This window comes from Suncus etruscus, chromosome 3 (genome assembly GCF_024139225.1).
Source record: "Suncus etruscus isolate mSunEtr1 chromosome 3, mSunEtr1.pri.cur, whole genome shotgun sequence".
NCBI lineage: Eukaryota > Metazoa > Chordata > Mammalia > Eulipotyphla > Soricidae > Suncus > Suncus etruscus.
The window spans coordinates 66,636,896-66,651,297 of record NC_064850.1 but is presented as its reverse complement, the minus strand read 5'-3'; the positions used below and the strand labels follow the sequence as shown (position 1 = coordinate 66,651,297).

General features: G+C 53.6%; 1 protein-coding gene across 3 annotated transcripts in view; it reads left to right on the top strand.

The window, feature by feature from the left end:
• PPFIA4 (PTPRF interacting protein alpha 4) overlaps positions 1 to 14,402 on the top strand; it is a 47,256-nt gene that overhangs the window by 13,969 nt on the left and 18,885 nt on the right. For 2 of the 3 annotated variants that reach the window (XR_007493846.1, XM_049770618.1), the window contains exons 3-19: positions 1,055 to 1,156; positions 1,349 to 1,513; positions 1,712 to 1,786; positions 1,932 to 2,021; positions 2,941 to 3,132; positions 3,298 to 3,444; positions 3,672 to 3,806; positions 5,757 to 5,840; positions 6,039 to 6,170; positions 6,452 to 6,514; positions 6,971 to 7,062; positions 8,707 to 8,815; positions 10,334 to 10,542; positions 12,418 to 12,658; positions 13,252 to 13,287; positions 13,488 to 13,621; positions 13,839 to 14,005. Coding sequence is in view for 1 of the 3 variants with exons in the window: in XM_049770618.1 (XP_049626575.1) it covers positions 1,055 to 1,156; positions 1,349 to 1,513; positions 1,712 to 1,786; positions 1,932 to 2,021; positions 2,941 to 3,132; positions 3,298 to 3,444; positions 3,672 to 3,806; positions 5,757 to 5,840; positions 6,039 to 6,170; positions 6,452 to 6,514; positions 6,971 to 7,062; positions 8,707 to 8,815; positions 10,334 to 10,542; positions 12,418 to 12,658; positions 13,252 to 13,287; positions 13,488 to 13,621; positions 13,839 to 14,005 (2,173 nt within the window). In the remaining 2 variants the exon portion in view is untranslated. The remainder of the gene's footprint in view (positions 1 to 1,054; positions 1,157 to 1,348; positions 1,514 to 1,711; positions 1,787 to 1,931; positions 2,022 to 2,940; positions 3,133 to 3,297; positions 3,445 to 3,671; positions 3,807 to 5,756; positions 5,841 to 6,038; positions 6,171 to 6,451; positions 6,515 to 6,970; positions 7,063 to 8,706; positions 8,816 to 10,333; positions 10,543 to 12,417; positions 12,659 to 13,251; positions 13,288 to 13,487; positions 13,622 to 13,838; positions 14,006 to 14,402) is intronic. The other variant, XR_007493847.1, reaches the window with a different exon arrangement.

Sequence of the window (14,402 nt, the reverse complement as noted above, 5' to 3'; positions counted from 1 at the left end):
CAGCCTGCCAACTGGCAAAAGACCCCCAACACTTCACTCCCAAACTATTTATTCGGCTCTCAACAGCGCCCCCACCTGGAAGGTCAAGGTGGGACAACAGGCAAAGAATAATCTTATGGAAATATTTTCATATGCAACAGATGGAAGTATGTGGGCATATGTATGTGTCTCTAGGTGCATGTGTGTCTGGTGTCTATGTGCATGTATTATTGTGCATGAATATGCATATATTATGTAGGTATGTGGTCTGTGTGTATGTATATTGGTCTGTGTATACAGTTGTATATGTGTCTGGGTGTGTCTATGTGTGTATGTTTAGTTGTGGGTCTGTCTGCATGCATGTGTATACATGGATATGTACATGAAATGAGCTTACATGTATGTATAGGTGTGTACATGGGCAATACTATATACATGGGCATATATTACATGGGTGTGTATGAATGCATGTGTGTAGATGGGTATGTATGGATAGTTGTGGGCATGTGTGAGTATATGTGTAAGGATGTGTATGGGAAAGTATGGGTATAGTTACTGTAAATATGTATGTATAGTGTGGGCAAATGTGAGTGTGTGGACATGTGAATGGGTGTGTGTGTCTAGTTGTGGTTATGTGTAGTCATGTGTGGGTGTGTGCATAGTTGTGGACCTGGTAAAGACAGGCCATGTGTCTGGCAGCTGGTGCTGGAGTGTAGCCATACCTGGGTGCTTGGGGTTAGAGCTGAGCATGTGCCCGTAATAGTTCAGGGACACCTGCATCTGACAGAAGAGTGGGAGGGCCCCTTCCTTCCTATGCCAGAGCAGGGCCAGCCTTTCTGCGGAAAACTCTATGAATCTGTGGGGTGACCACTATGTGGAATGGAGGGTGGTATACACACCTTCTCCTTATCATATGGGGAGGCCCAGGCTTCATTATACTGTGTGTGGTTGAACCTCTCCTGGGGTGGTGTGGGGAGAGAAGATGGGGGACAGAAAATGGCTGTATATCTGGGGGTGTACAGGACACTGTTTAGGGGCCACACCCAAAGCACTCAGGGGTATTGGGGGTTTTCAGGAATTCACCACCTTAACCCGGGAGCTGAGCATGTGTCGGGAGCAGCTTCTAGAGCGGGAGGAAGAGATATCGGAGCTGAAGGCGGAGCGGAATAACACCAGGGTAAGTGGGAATGTTGTGTGCAGCAGCCAGTCCTGCTCAGGCCCAAGCCAGTGGCCCATCCTCACTGTCTCCTATTCCCATATTGGAGGGTTCCAATCCCTTCACCTGGTGCCTGGCCAGGTGCTGTGACTCCTCACAGCCCTGGGCATACACTCACAGCCTCTCCTTCCTCCCCCAACCTGCTCCCCTTAGTTACTTCTGGAACATTTGGAATGCCTGGTATCCCGCCACGAGCGGTCACTGCGGATGACTGTGGTGAAGCGTCAGGCCCAGTCCCCTTCTGGGGTCTCCAGTGAGGTGGAGGTGCTGAAGGCCCTCAAGTCATTGTTCGAGCACCACAAGGCCCTGGATGAGAAGGTGCACACCTGCCCCTCTCCTCCCAGTCCTACCTGGGTCTAAGTCTGGGGTTTAGGGGATCCTGGTTTCTAGCTTCCCATGGTCTGCCTTCACCCCTCCTGGGTCCCACATCTCCTGGGGGTTTTCTTGGGGCTCCACAGTGGGGACAGGCTCCTCCAGCCAGAGGACTCCTGTGTCTTCCCCATCTGCCCATGTCAGGTGCGAGAGAGGCTCAGGGCAGCCCTGGAGCGAGTTGGCACCTTGGAAGAAGAGCTGGCAGGGGCACACCGGCAGGTGAGCCATGTTTGGAGCCTCCATGTTGCATGTCCACTGGTGGGCAGGGCCAGGGCACCTCATGGGCAGTGGGGTCTCAGGAGAAGCTGGAGTACCATGGGCCATGTTTCTCCTCTTGGCTCACTGGCCACCCTGTGCCCTTCAGGTGTCTGCGCTGCAGCAGGGGACAGGCCTTCGGGATGGAGTGTCAGAAGAGGAGGGGACCATGGAGCTGGGCCCAAAACGCCTGTGGAAGGTGGGTCACCCAGAACTGCTGGGTGGGTCACGGCTCCCCTGGTGGTGGTGGTGGTGGGGCTGTCTGGAAAGCAACTGCTTGAATGAAGGGGCTTTCTCTACTAGTCTCCACTCTTTTCTTCTTCTTCTACCCCCTGTGCCAAAAAAACTCAAACCAAAGACAACTAATTCCCTTCCTTCCTTCCTTCCTTCCTTCCTTCCTTCCTTCCTTCCTTCCTTCCTTCCTTCCTTCCTTCCTTCCTTCTTTCCTTCCTTCCTTCCTTCCTTCCTTCCTTCCTTCCTTCCTTCCTTCCTTCCTTCCTTCCTTCCTTCCTTCCTTCCTTCCTTCCTTCCTTCCTTCCTTCCTTCCTTCCTTCCTTCCTTCTCTTCTCTTTTTATTTTTAAATTTTTGTCTTTTTTTTTTTTTTTTTTGGTGCCACACTTGATAATGCTCAGGGTTTACTCCTGGCATTTTTACTCCTTGTGATGGTGCTCAGGGGACCATATGGAATGCCGGGAATTGAACCCTGGTTGGCTGCATGGTGTACAAGGCATGCACCCTCCCTTTTGTACTTTCTTTATGGCTCCCAACTTTGCTCTTTTGCTTTTATGCCTTACCCAGCACTAGGCCTCTATGCTTGTCCCCTGGTTGGACTAGGTGCCATTTTTTGGTGTGGCAGTTTCAGATAAGAACCCTCCTCCCCTGAGGCTTTGCTGGCCTATACCCCTACTCTCATGTGGCAGTATTAGCAGAAACCCTAGTTGTCCAAGCAAAGGACAGAACAGCAGGCGCCCGGTCACTAAGTGCAGTGAGCTCATGCAGGGCCTTGGGAAGCATATGATCTGCTCTCGGGAGCTGTCCCTGTCCTCCCCAGGGGGATGACCTGACAGCAATGTGGGCTGTCCTGGGCTGAGGCTGACTGGTGCTTGCTGTCCTGGAGGAGGACGCAGGCCGCGTAGAGGAGCTGCAGGAGCTGCTGGAGAAGCAGAACTTTGAGTTGAGCCAGACACGGGATCGGCTGGTCACTCTGACAGCGGCTGTGGCGGAGCTTGAGGAGGACCTGGGCACAGCTCGCCGGGACCTCATCAAGTCGGAGGAACTGAGCAGCAAACATCAGCGGGACCTTCGTGAGGTGAGGGGTGTGTGTGTGTGTGTGTGTGTGTGTGTGTGTGTGTGTGTGTGTGTGTGTTTGTGTGTATGTTGGTGGGTTCAGAATATAGGGAGAAGATATGTCCAATGGGTATGGGAGGTGGGTGCAGACAGGAGAAGCTGATGTCTGATCCCCCTTTGCCACCAGGCTCTGGCCCAGAAGGAGGACATGGAGGAGAGAATCACCACACTGGAGAAGCGTTACCTGGCTGCTCAGCGGGAGGCCACGTCCATCCATGACCTCAACGACAAGCTGGAGAATGAGCTGGCCAATAAAGAGTCCCTGCACCGCCAGGTAGCTCTCTTAGGGGATATGGGGGGGTCCTTGGAATCATGCCAGTTGTTGCCCTTTGTTCCTTCTGCTAGCTTTGGAGGTCTCCTTGGGAGCAGAAAGCAATCAGGAGCTAATAGCTGCTCCTTGCACCACTGGGCTTCCTCTGTGATCTGCTGAGGCTGGGTATGGGTGGGGTGTGGGGCAGGGGGAAACTTTAGGGCTCCCTCCTGCCTCCCCTCCATCAACAGTGTGAGGAGAAGGCTCGGCACCTCCAGGAGCTGCTGGAGGTGGCAGAGCAGAAGCTGCAGCAGACGATGCGCAAGGCGGAGACGCTGCCTGAGGTGGAGGCCGAGTTGGCACAGAGAATTGCAGCCCTTACCAAGGTAAGGGGCTTATATCTTCCCCAGCACCCCTAGCTCATGGACATTTCTTGAACCAAGGGAGGCACTATGTGTGTGTCTATCATCTGTAAGGCAGTCCCCACTCATAGGAGGTGACATTTCTTTTTTTTTCTTTTTTTTGGTTTTTGGTTTTTGGGTCACACCCGGCAGCACTCAGGGGTTACTCCTGGCTCCATGCTCAGAAATCACTCCTGGCAGGCGCGGGGGATCATATGGGATGCTGGGATTCGAAACAATGACCTTCTGCATGAAAGGAAAACACCTTACCTCCATGCTATCTCTCCAGCCCCAGGAGGTGACATTTCTTTAAAGAAAGGACATAGATGGGCTTTGAGAAGCAGAGGTGTTGTTGGTACAAAGTACTTGGTGATCATTAGTGTGTCCTTTTGTCAGAGTCCGGAGCAGAAAATTGAGGTAATTCTTTCTGGAAAAGTGGGGCCGGAGAGGAGATGGAAGCTTTGTCTGTGAACTGAGAAGGGATTGTGGTGCCACTGAAGTGGCTTTTCCAAAAAGACACCACCATCCAAGAGGAACAGTCTGGGATACTTGAAGACTGAATTATTAGGCTAGTAAGAGGCAGCGGTATTGCACCCTGTGGAAGGGGAGCAGTCTGGAGTAGTTGTTTCTTTTCTTTTCTTTTTTTTTTGGCCACACCCGGTGACGCTCAGGGGTTACTCCTGGCTATGTGCTCAGAAATTGCTCTTGGCTTGGGGGACCATATGGGATGCTGAGGGATCGAACTGTGGTCTGTCCTAGGCTAGCACTGGCAAGGTAGTCGCCTTACAGCTTGTGCCACCGCTCCGGCCCTGGAGTAGTTGTTTCTAAGAGACTTGACAACAGTAGGTTCTGGAAAGATCTAGGAAACCCCTCCAACATAGAGGGTCTACCAAAAGGATGTAGCAGTGTTTGCAGAAGGCAGTGGCCTGTGAGGCCTGTGAGGAGCTTGTCTTAGCTCCCTGCACCCAGGGGAAGGAGTTGGGAGTGTTCTTCCAGAACTCTGGAAAATGGAGAGTAGCAGGGAGGCAGTTGGGCTCTGGAGTAAAATCTCTGTAGACCCAAGGCCAATCTGCTTCTTCCTCCAACTGCTATGTGACCTAGGCAAGCCCTTCTTCCCTGGAAGGCCTTTGATGTGATTATCTCTGTGAGCATTCTGGGCTTGGTGGCCAGGACTGTGTAGAGTGAATGGCTGGCCTTACGGAGTAGTGGACGCTGGAGTTGTCATCTTAGCTCTCTGTCTCTCGGTCAGACAGGGCTGAGTAGACTGATGGAATTATGAAGAGCGAGTCACATGGGAGCTGTGATGGATTCCTACCCTCAATGATGTAATCCTTCTAGAAAGTCCTGCTGAAAGAATGGGGTCTCGATCTCTGGTGATGGAAGGACCTGCAGCCCAGTCTCGCAGACTGTTTCACGGGACAGGGGAAGATCAAGTGGGCATTGATGAGTGCTCATGGGTTCTGCCTTTGTCATGAATGAGTTCTTGTGGTCTTCACTGAGGACGAGTAGAAGGTTCAGCTTTGTACATGTTTTACAGTGGTGGAAACCCAGGCACAGAGGGTTCAAGGATTTGTCTGGCTGGGAGCAGGGAAGCAAAGTTTGCTCTTGGTAGCTGGTTTCAGCTTTGCTTAAGAATGCAGGACTGTCTGGCTGTCAGAGGTAGTGAGGACTCCTATGGTAATCATGCTGCCTGATGGAGAATTTCCAGGTGCTTCTAACTCCAGGCAGGCTATAAGCATGAGGAAGGGAGAGAGGGGAGACCTAGCCAGTGTGGGGGCGCTTGGGATGGAGGGGATAAGGAAGCAACTGTGCTGCAGAATGAGAAGGCGAGGGGAGCATGGTTCCTGAGCATGGTGCCCAGAGCCTCCCTGGCAACAGTTGGGTGGCTTGTGAGATGTGTTGGATGCCCAGCCATGCTGACTCTTCCTGGCCCAGGCTGAGGAGCGGCACGGCAACATCGAGGAGCACCTGAGGCAGTTGGAGGGGCAGCTGGAAGAAAAGAACCAGGAGCTGGCCAGGGTGAGGCAATAAGGAGGGTGCTGGGGTGGGGTGGGGTATTGTATAGTCTGTGAGTGAGGATGTGGGGGAGCCAGGGAGGGCCCAGACAGAGTCCTAGACCAGAGGTGGGAGAACTGTATGCCAGGGTGGAGAAAGGGGCTTCCAGTAGGAGAGGAGGGGTGGTGAGTGGGGTCTGGTGCGAACTGGGCTTCCGTGTAGGTGCGCCAGCGGGAGAAGATGAACGAGGACCACAATAAGCGGCTGTCAGACACTGTGGACCGGCTGCTGAGCGAGTCCAATGAGCGCCTGCAGCTCCACCTTAAGGAACGCATGGCGGCCTTGGAGGAGAAGGTGGGTGGTGGGTTCGCTGAGGGCCTTCATGGGCGGGGCTAGGTGGGGGTCCAGGCTGTGGACGGGTCATTTCTGGATGGGACCTTAGTGGGCGGGGCTCTGTGGGTGGAACCTTCACTGCCTCGGGCCTTTGGGCCTAAGCTTGTGCAGATGGGGTTTGTGCCAGTGGGCCAGGATTGGTCAGGTTGGAGAGGTGGCCATGAGGGGGAGGAAAATCAGGAGGGACTGGGGCAGGGGAGGGTCTGCCTGAGGGTCCCTGGCTCACTGGCCTTCTCCCTCAGAACACCTTGATCCAGGAGCTGGAGAGCTCCCAGCGGCAGATCGAGGAGCAGCACCATCACAAGGTACCCTTCCCAGGCGTGGTGGCAACAGACATGAACCAACCCTGGTAGTCCTCCTGCACTGCTGGATGATGCCCACTGCAGCCCACCCCAGAGAAGCACGAGCAGCCACATTTATGGGGAAAGAGAGGCTCGGGGCTGGTTCTTGACAGAACTGGGGACCCCAGCCTGGAGACCAGAGTTCTGGCTCTGGGAGTGTCTGCCCCAGTCTGTGTGCATGCTCCAGGGTCTCTCTGCTGCCTGTCTTGTTGGCCACCACAAGGGTGGTGATGGAGGCTTAGCAGGCCAGTTCTAGGGTCCATCCCCACAGCCCCTCTCCCGGCTCTACCCCACTGTGCATGGACACCTTCTTCTGGGCTGAGCTTCACTCTTGGCAGGACTGTGTTCTGCTTCCCCCCCAATACTGCTATCCTGTGTCCCTCTCTCCCCTCACTGCCCTCCCGGGTCTGCCTGGCACAGGGCCGCCTGTCTGAAGAGATTGAAAAACTGCGCCAAGAGGTGGACCAGCTGAAGGGTCGAGGGGGGCCGTTTGTGGATGGCCCTCACTCCAGGTACTGGGGGCCTTGGTGTGCTGGGACAGGGTCCTGGATGGACCCTGAGGGAGGAGATACCACCCAAAAACCCCAGGCAGGCTTTTCTTTGCAGGGTGGGGCACCAGGAAAACTTGGTCCAGGCTGGCCCAGAGCTGCTCCAGGGGAAGCAGCTGTTCTGGAGCGAGGCTGACATGCATGTGGGTGGAGATGGTCCTGGCACAGTGCCAGTGGCCAGCCGCCATGCTGCCCTCCTCCTTGACCTTGCGACTCCCTCCCACACAGCAGGCTCAGCAATGCTGGCTTCCTTCTTCCGGGCTCGGGAGGTCTGCCATCTGAGAGGTGCAGGGGGTTGGCAGTGGCTGAGGTGGCAGTCACTGAGGCCAAATGAGGCCTCACACCCTGCCTGTCTATGAGGAATGGAGACGCCATGTCTTAGAAGCTTGTGGCATCCCTTTTTGTGAGGGCCTTTGAAGCCATGAGGGGTGGGTCTCCGAACCTACTGCTTGAATTCAGTCCACCTTTTATAGGGCACTTGTGAATTTTCTTTGCTTTTTTTTTTTTTTTTATGGAGGAGCAGTTAGAACTGCACTGAGACCTCAAGCCTACCCTTAGATTTCTGAGAAAAAGTATAGAAGGTAGAGCAGAGAAGCCACTGAAGGTTCATGGCACTGGGCAGTTTTCTCTAAACCGGAGTCTCCGCAGCAGAAATTGAGAAGCTGCCTTTACTCATACACTTCCTCTGACAGGGAAATAGGGGGCAGCTTCTGGGAAGGATGAAGAAGTAAGTGTATGGTTGTCTGGGTGGCAGAAACCTAAATCCCTTTTTCAAGTTAGTCAAGAATAGTCCTACAGAAAGGAGAGTGGAGAGAAGCAGAAGCAGAGGTAGACAGCAATGCAGGTGCCCTCTCTGTGCCTTTTCCTACAGGTTACTCAGAAGAGAACACACCTCAGTCACTGAGTTGGCCCACCCAGCACTTCTCTTTGACTCTAGTAGCACCAACACCCATGTGGGAGTGGGGAGGAAAATGTCCTCTAGTGGCAGCCTGTGTTGGGCTCCCTCTGTCCCTTTGTTCAGGACTTCTCAAGGGTTCCAGCATGGCAGGCACAGTAAGACGTGTCCTGGGGGCATCAGTTCCCATGTTCCTGGGGATCATTCCTGGGAATAAAGTCTCCATGTTAGAGTGTACTCTCGGGCCAGCCAGTGTAGTCTTTAAAGCCCTTTTTTCTGCTGGTGTCAAACTTTACAGCTTCCTAGAGCTGTATAGTAGTATATGGGGATTCTTTACAGTCACACACGTAGGCTGGTTAGGGAGAGATCCAGGGAAAGTCACCAGGAAGGAGACTGAGAAATGAAGACCATAAGAGTTAGGAGAATCCAGGGTTCCCTCGACATTCTCCAAGAGATGCCTCTTTTGCCTCCACTCTTGAACCTTCTGCTGGGCAGTGATGCCACCAGCGGTGTCTCAGTCTCTGCTGGCACCCTAGTGCCCAGCTTGTGCTACCCTAGAAGGGGTGTCCCTGCTCTGGGACATGGACCTGACCCAGGCTCACCTTCATGTAGTATTTCACACATTGGCCCTGCTTGCTTCCACCCTCACCTTTCAGGATCTGTGGGTGTGACCTGGGCTCTCAGTGCTCAGGGCTTGTCTCCCTCACCTCCAGGTCCCATCTGGGCAGTGCAGCAGAAGTGCGCTTCTCCCTGGGCACCACCTCCCATGGGCCCCCCAGTCTGCACCGGCGCTACTCGGCGCTTCGGGAAGGGTCTGCCAAGGTGAGAGGGTGGGGGGTGGGGCCTCCCCAGGGAGTTAGGGTCAGCATGGCCGCGTGCCTGGCTCCAGTTTCACAGACGGCTGGCATGTGGCTCAAATCCTCCCCCAGCCCTGCCCCGTGTCCGCGACAGCTGCAGATCTGGGGGGGCTTAGGGGATACCGTCAGCTGTGACAGCTGTGCCCCCCTCACCTCAGCCTCCTGCTGGGCAAGAGGGGGGGACCTTTGTGCGGCCACTCCCCCTCTCCTGGGGGTCCAAGGAGCGTATTCACCTGGGGGTGCAGTCATGTGTGTCAGGTGGGGCAGGTTAGAATGGATGTCCTGGGTCAAATGGTTGTAGGTTAACTAGCCCCCAAAAAGATCTCTGAAGTTTCCTGAGAAGCAGCAGTGAGTCCATGCTGAGGACATTTGTGAAGGAGCAGAGAGATAAGGGGAGTGGACCAATTTCCATCCTTGGGGAACAGTGATTCTCTTCCCCCTGCCCCTAACTATCCATCAGAAGGCAGCTCAGGCTTTCCATTCACTCTCGATGTCCAGAGAAGGGGACCCATTAGTCCAGTAGAGGAGGAGCCCTTTGTTCCTAGTCTGAAAGGAGTATGAGTTTGTGCCTCTCCTCCCTTTTCTCCCTTTGACCCTTCCCTCCTATTTCCAGAGGACAGTAGCTGCCCATAACAAAGCCTGGGGGACTTGTGGGATTGTGGGGGGATAGAGCACCCCTCTTCCCTGCCTCAGCCTCTTGTTCCCCTGCTCCTCCATTTGGCTCCCCCAGCCCACTTCTGTGCATTCTTTTCCTCTGGGCTTTTGTTCACCCAAGAGATATGTGAGGAGCCCCACCTCTCAGGATGGGCCCCGTCCCCAAACTTGGGGACTCAGGCAGCTCTGCTAGCTTGGCCTTCTTGCCAATCTGACCACCCTGTCTGCCCATGGATTTAGGGCCCTCCTGCAGTCCTGCTTAGTGTACAACACTTCTCCAAGGGCAGTCTGTCTTGTTTCTCATTTCTCCCCGTCCCCTTGGGCAGTTTGTGGTTTGTGATTCCATCCTGGTTTGTGGAAGAAGGAGTGGGACACAGAGAGGCTGAAAGTCTTTCCCAGTAAGACAGGAGTGGGAGAATGGGATCTCAAACCAGGCTGTTCTTCTCTGGAATCTTCTAGCCTTACTGCTACTTAGTGTCTGGACTTAGAGTAATATTCCTTAGATGTGCAGATTTGTTGTTGTTTTTTTCCCAGGCCACACTGTGTGTAGGGCTATTCTCCGCTCTTTATTTTGGGGGACCAGATGGGGCTGGAGCTTGAACCCGGGCAAAGCCTGTGCTCAACCTGTTGCACTACCTCTGGCCACTCCTTAGCTTCCTAAACATGCAACCAAATCGGCCTGAATTCTTGGTTAGAATGCAAATGGGGCCTGATGATTTGCATTCTAACAAGCTGCTTGAAATGGGGTATTAAGGTGGGTGGAAGACCCCTCCCTGATCCTGGTTCCCTGCTGAGTTTTCTTTCTGCTCCTGTGCCCTTCTTTGCTAAGGATTGGGAGTCCTCTTCACTGCCTGGGGTGCTGGCCTCGACTGCCACCCCTGCCTTTGACAGTGACCCAGAGATCTCCGATGTGGATGAGGATGAGCCAGGGGGTCTTGTGGGCTCTGTGGATGCAGTCTCTCCTGGCGGCCACTCGGATGCCCAGACCCTGGCCATGATGCTGCAGGAGCAGCTTGATGCCATCAATGAGGAGATAAGGTTGGTGTGGCGGGGAGAAGGAGCTCGATGGCTAGGGCACCCATGTGTGGCACCATGTGTGTTTTTGTGTGACAACAAAGATTCCACAGGTATTTCTTGTCTCTTAGAGCAGCAAAGTCTAGGGATCTGGTGTGGGGAATCAGGCCAGATTCTCACAAGACTCAGGGGAAGGGCCTTAGATTGGCTTCCAGGGCTTTAGTCTTCCCCAGGGCTGTTTATGGCACAACCTGAGCTTCTGCAGCTGAACTACACCCCGCATAGTCACTTAGGAGTGTGAGCTACAGCTCTGCTGGCATCAGTTTTGGCCATGGGCTCCCAGAAAAGCAGCAGATTTTTTTTTTCCAGACAAGAAATAAGAAAGGTTTTGAGTTGGCCAAGGCCATACAGTCAGGAGCAGAGCTAAGAATCCATGCATTAGGGGCCGGGAAGGTGGCGCTGGAGATAAGGTGTCTGCCTTGTAAGCGCTACCAAGGAACGGACCGCGGTTCGATCCCCTGGCGTCCCATATGGTCCCCCCAAGCCAGGGGCGATTTCTGAGCACATAGCCAGGAGTAACCCCTGAGTGTCAAACGGGTGTGGCCCAAAAACCAAAAAAAAAAAAAAAAAAAAAAAAGAATCCATGCATTGAACTCAGTGTCTGGGCCAAGCTTTCCCCATGCTCCTAACAATACAAGGGGATCCCCAGCACAAGGGGCTTCAGCTAGAGGGTACCCTGACTACACACTGCTAGAGAGGCACTGGGCTCAGTGGCTCCCCTCTTTTTGATTTTCATTAGTGATCATAAAACATTGAAGATGATTACTATAACCTACCACACAGCAGACCTCTGCTGTCTCAAAAGGTGCAGTACAAGAAGGCTTTTTAGTCACTATAATGGGAGAGAGCTCAGGCCAAAGACAAGGGCGTTTCTGGGGACTCAGTATTTCCTCATGGGCCTGTGTGAGTGTGATAGTATCTTTTTTTTTTTTTTAGTTAATAGTATCTTATGCACACTCACACACAACACTATCTTGCACACTTAGACACATAGTCCCTCACATACACTCACATACACTCACATAAAACCCTCATGCATGCTCATATACTTTCTCTCATGATAGTTACACACACTCTTTGGGGCAGGAGAGAGAGCACAGCGGCAGGGCATTTGCCTTGCAAGCAGCCAATCCAGGATGGACGGTGGTTCAAATCCTGGCATCCCAGATGGTCCTCCAAGCCTGCCAGGAGTGATTTCTGGGCACAGAGCCAGGAGTAGCCCCTGAGCGCTACCAGATGTAACCCCCCCAAATAAAATAGTTACACACTCTGACAATATTCATGCATGCATATATACATATTCATACACACCTGTACTTTCACATTTAGACACACGTACACTCACACATTTATACCCTATTTATAGTGGACACAATATTCACATACATGAGTGCTCCCTGAATGCGCACACACATACTGTTTCCTCATACTGTTTCCTCATGGAATGGACAGAACTCTGTCAGGACTCAACTTTAGTAAAATTTTGTGTTTGGGAACAACCGACTCAACACACCGGACCTGATGTATTTTGGGGAGCCAAGGGCAAGGAGTCAAATGCCTACTCCAGCTGGCATTGCTGTAACTGCTGGGGCCCCAAATTCCTCCTCTAGACAGTTACTTCTACTCTCAGAATTGCCTCATTCCCCAGCCACTGCTTTGCTAACTGGGGCACCCTGGGCAGGGAATATTTGTGAGTCTAAGGAGATGGAAGCCCTGGTGAGCTTGGTATGCACCCACAGCACTGGAGACTGGGGCTTCCTGGGCGCAGCTTCTTCCAGGCTTAAGGTGTATCTGCCCTTCTCATGGCTCACTGTGAGCCTGGTTTTGTCTGCCTTCCAGAATGATCCAGGAGGAGAAGGAGTCTACGGAGCTCCGTGCGGAGGAGATTGAGACGCGGGTGACAAGCGGCAGCATGGAGGCCCTCAACCTGACGCAGCTGCGCAAGCGTGCCTCCATCCCCACCTCCCTGACTGCCCTGTCCCTGGCCAGCACGTCCCCAGCCCTCAGCGGTCGCTCCACCCCGAAGCTCACCTCTCGAAGTGCTGCCCAGGACCTGGACCGCATGGGGGTCATGACTCTGGTGAGAGTCAGTCACTTCTAGTTTACACTGGGGACTTGGCTGAGTTATGAGGGACTCAGGCACTTCCCCTGAAGTCTGTGGGCTGCTGAGCACCATCACAAGCTTATGGGGCTGGCAGAGGCATGGGTGGTGTCCTTCTTGCCTTCCTCATCCTGGGCCAGTGCAGCTGCTTCATAAACTCACCCTGGTCCACAGTGCTTCCTCTCTTCTAGAAGATTCCCTGATTTGTCTTTCCAGGCCAACTTTTTTTTTTGTTTTTTGTTTTTTTTGGGTCACACCCGGCCATGCTCAGGGGTTACTCCTGGCTTTGCGCTCAGAAATCACCCCTGGCAGGCACGGGAGACCATATGGAATGCCGGGATTCAAACCATTGTTGGTCCTGGGTCGGCCACTTGCTAGGCAAATGCCTTACCGCTGAGCTATCTCACCGGGCCTCCAGGCCAGTTTTTTGGTTTTTTTTTTCTGTGCTATTATCTCTCCAGGCCTGTCTGAGATGCTGAACCCTGTCATCTCATCCTAGGACCTGGGCTCCCCTAGGGTGACTTGCGGGCGTCTGGAGTGGAGTCCAGCTCACCCCTCACTCTCTTTTCCAGCCCAGTGACTTACGGAAGCACAGGAGGAAGCTGCTGGTGAGTGCTCCCCAGTGACCCTGGATTCAACCTTCTAGGTCCTGACCATGGGCCCCCACCTCAATCCTCGAGCCCCTGAGCCCGAGTCTGATCTCAGAGAGGCCCTCAGGCCCCTCCCCAGACTCCTCTGCCTCATGTGGGCTGGGTGGGCAGACTCCCTGTCTCCCCTCTACCCCCTGACGGCTCCACTGTCTGTTCAGTCACCAGTGTCTCGGGAAGAGAACCGAGAGGATAAAGCCACCATAAAATGTGAGACTTCCCCTCCTTCCTCACCCAGGACGCTGCGGCTAGAGAAGCTTGGCCACCCAGCCCTGAGCCAGGAAGAAGGCAAGAGGTCAGTGAAGTGCCCCATCTCTCCTAGGGGCCTCACAAAGAGTGCTCTTACCAGTCTCACACATGGCAGGTCTCTCTTGACTTGGAAACCCCATTAGGATTGGAGGATCCATTGTCCCGTTGGGCTCTGCTCTGCTCACCCATCGTCTGCCTCACTACCTGTCTGCCTCTCCTTGACACTTACATCTCTCTCTTCTCTGGCCCTCGGTGGCTGTCAGCATGCTGGAGGATCAAGGGAGCAACCCCAGCAGCAGCAGCAGCAGCCAGGACTCCCTGCACAAGGGTGCCAGGCGCAAGGGCATCAAGTCATCCATCGGTCGCCTATTTGGGAAGAAGGACAAGGGCCGACTCATCCAGTTGAGCCGCGATGGATCCACGGGCCAAGGTCTGCCTCTTCCCTCAGGGGCTGTCATGCATGGCTGCTCAGAGGGATCCCAAGTAGGACAGGTCACTATCCATCTCTCAGGGAAGTTTTCTGGGTGCTCAATCCCCTGTAGCCTTCAAGCTACAGGGAGTGCTCTGGGATTGAAGGGCTGGCTATACCTCCATGATGCTTATCAAGTGGCACTTTTTAATTTTAATTTTTGTTTTGTGGATTACTCTTACCTCTGCAGTCAAGAGCTACTCCTTGTGGGCTTGGGAAACCATATAGAATGCCAGGGATTGAACCCTCATTGACCATATGCATGGCAAGTGCCCTCCCAACTATACTGTCTCTTCAGCCTTACGGGGTCAGTTATTAGAACTTCAGTCATGTACAGGACTCTGGCCCTCAAAGTGGT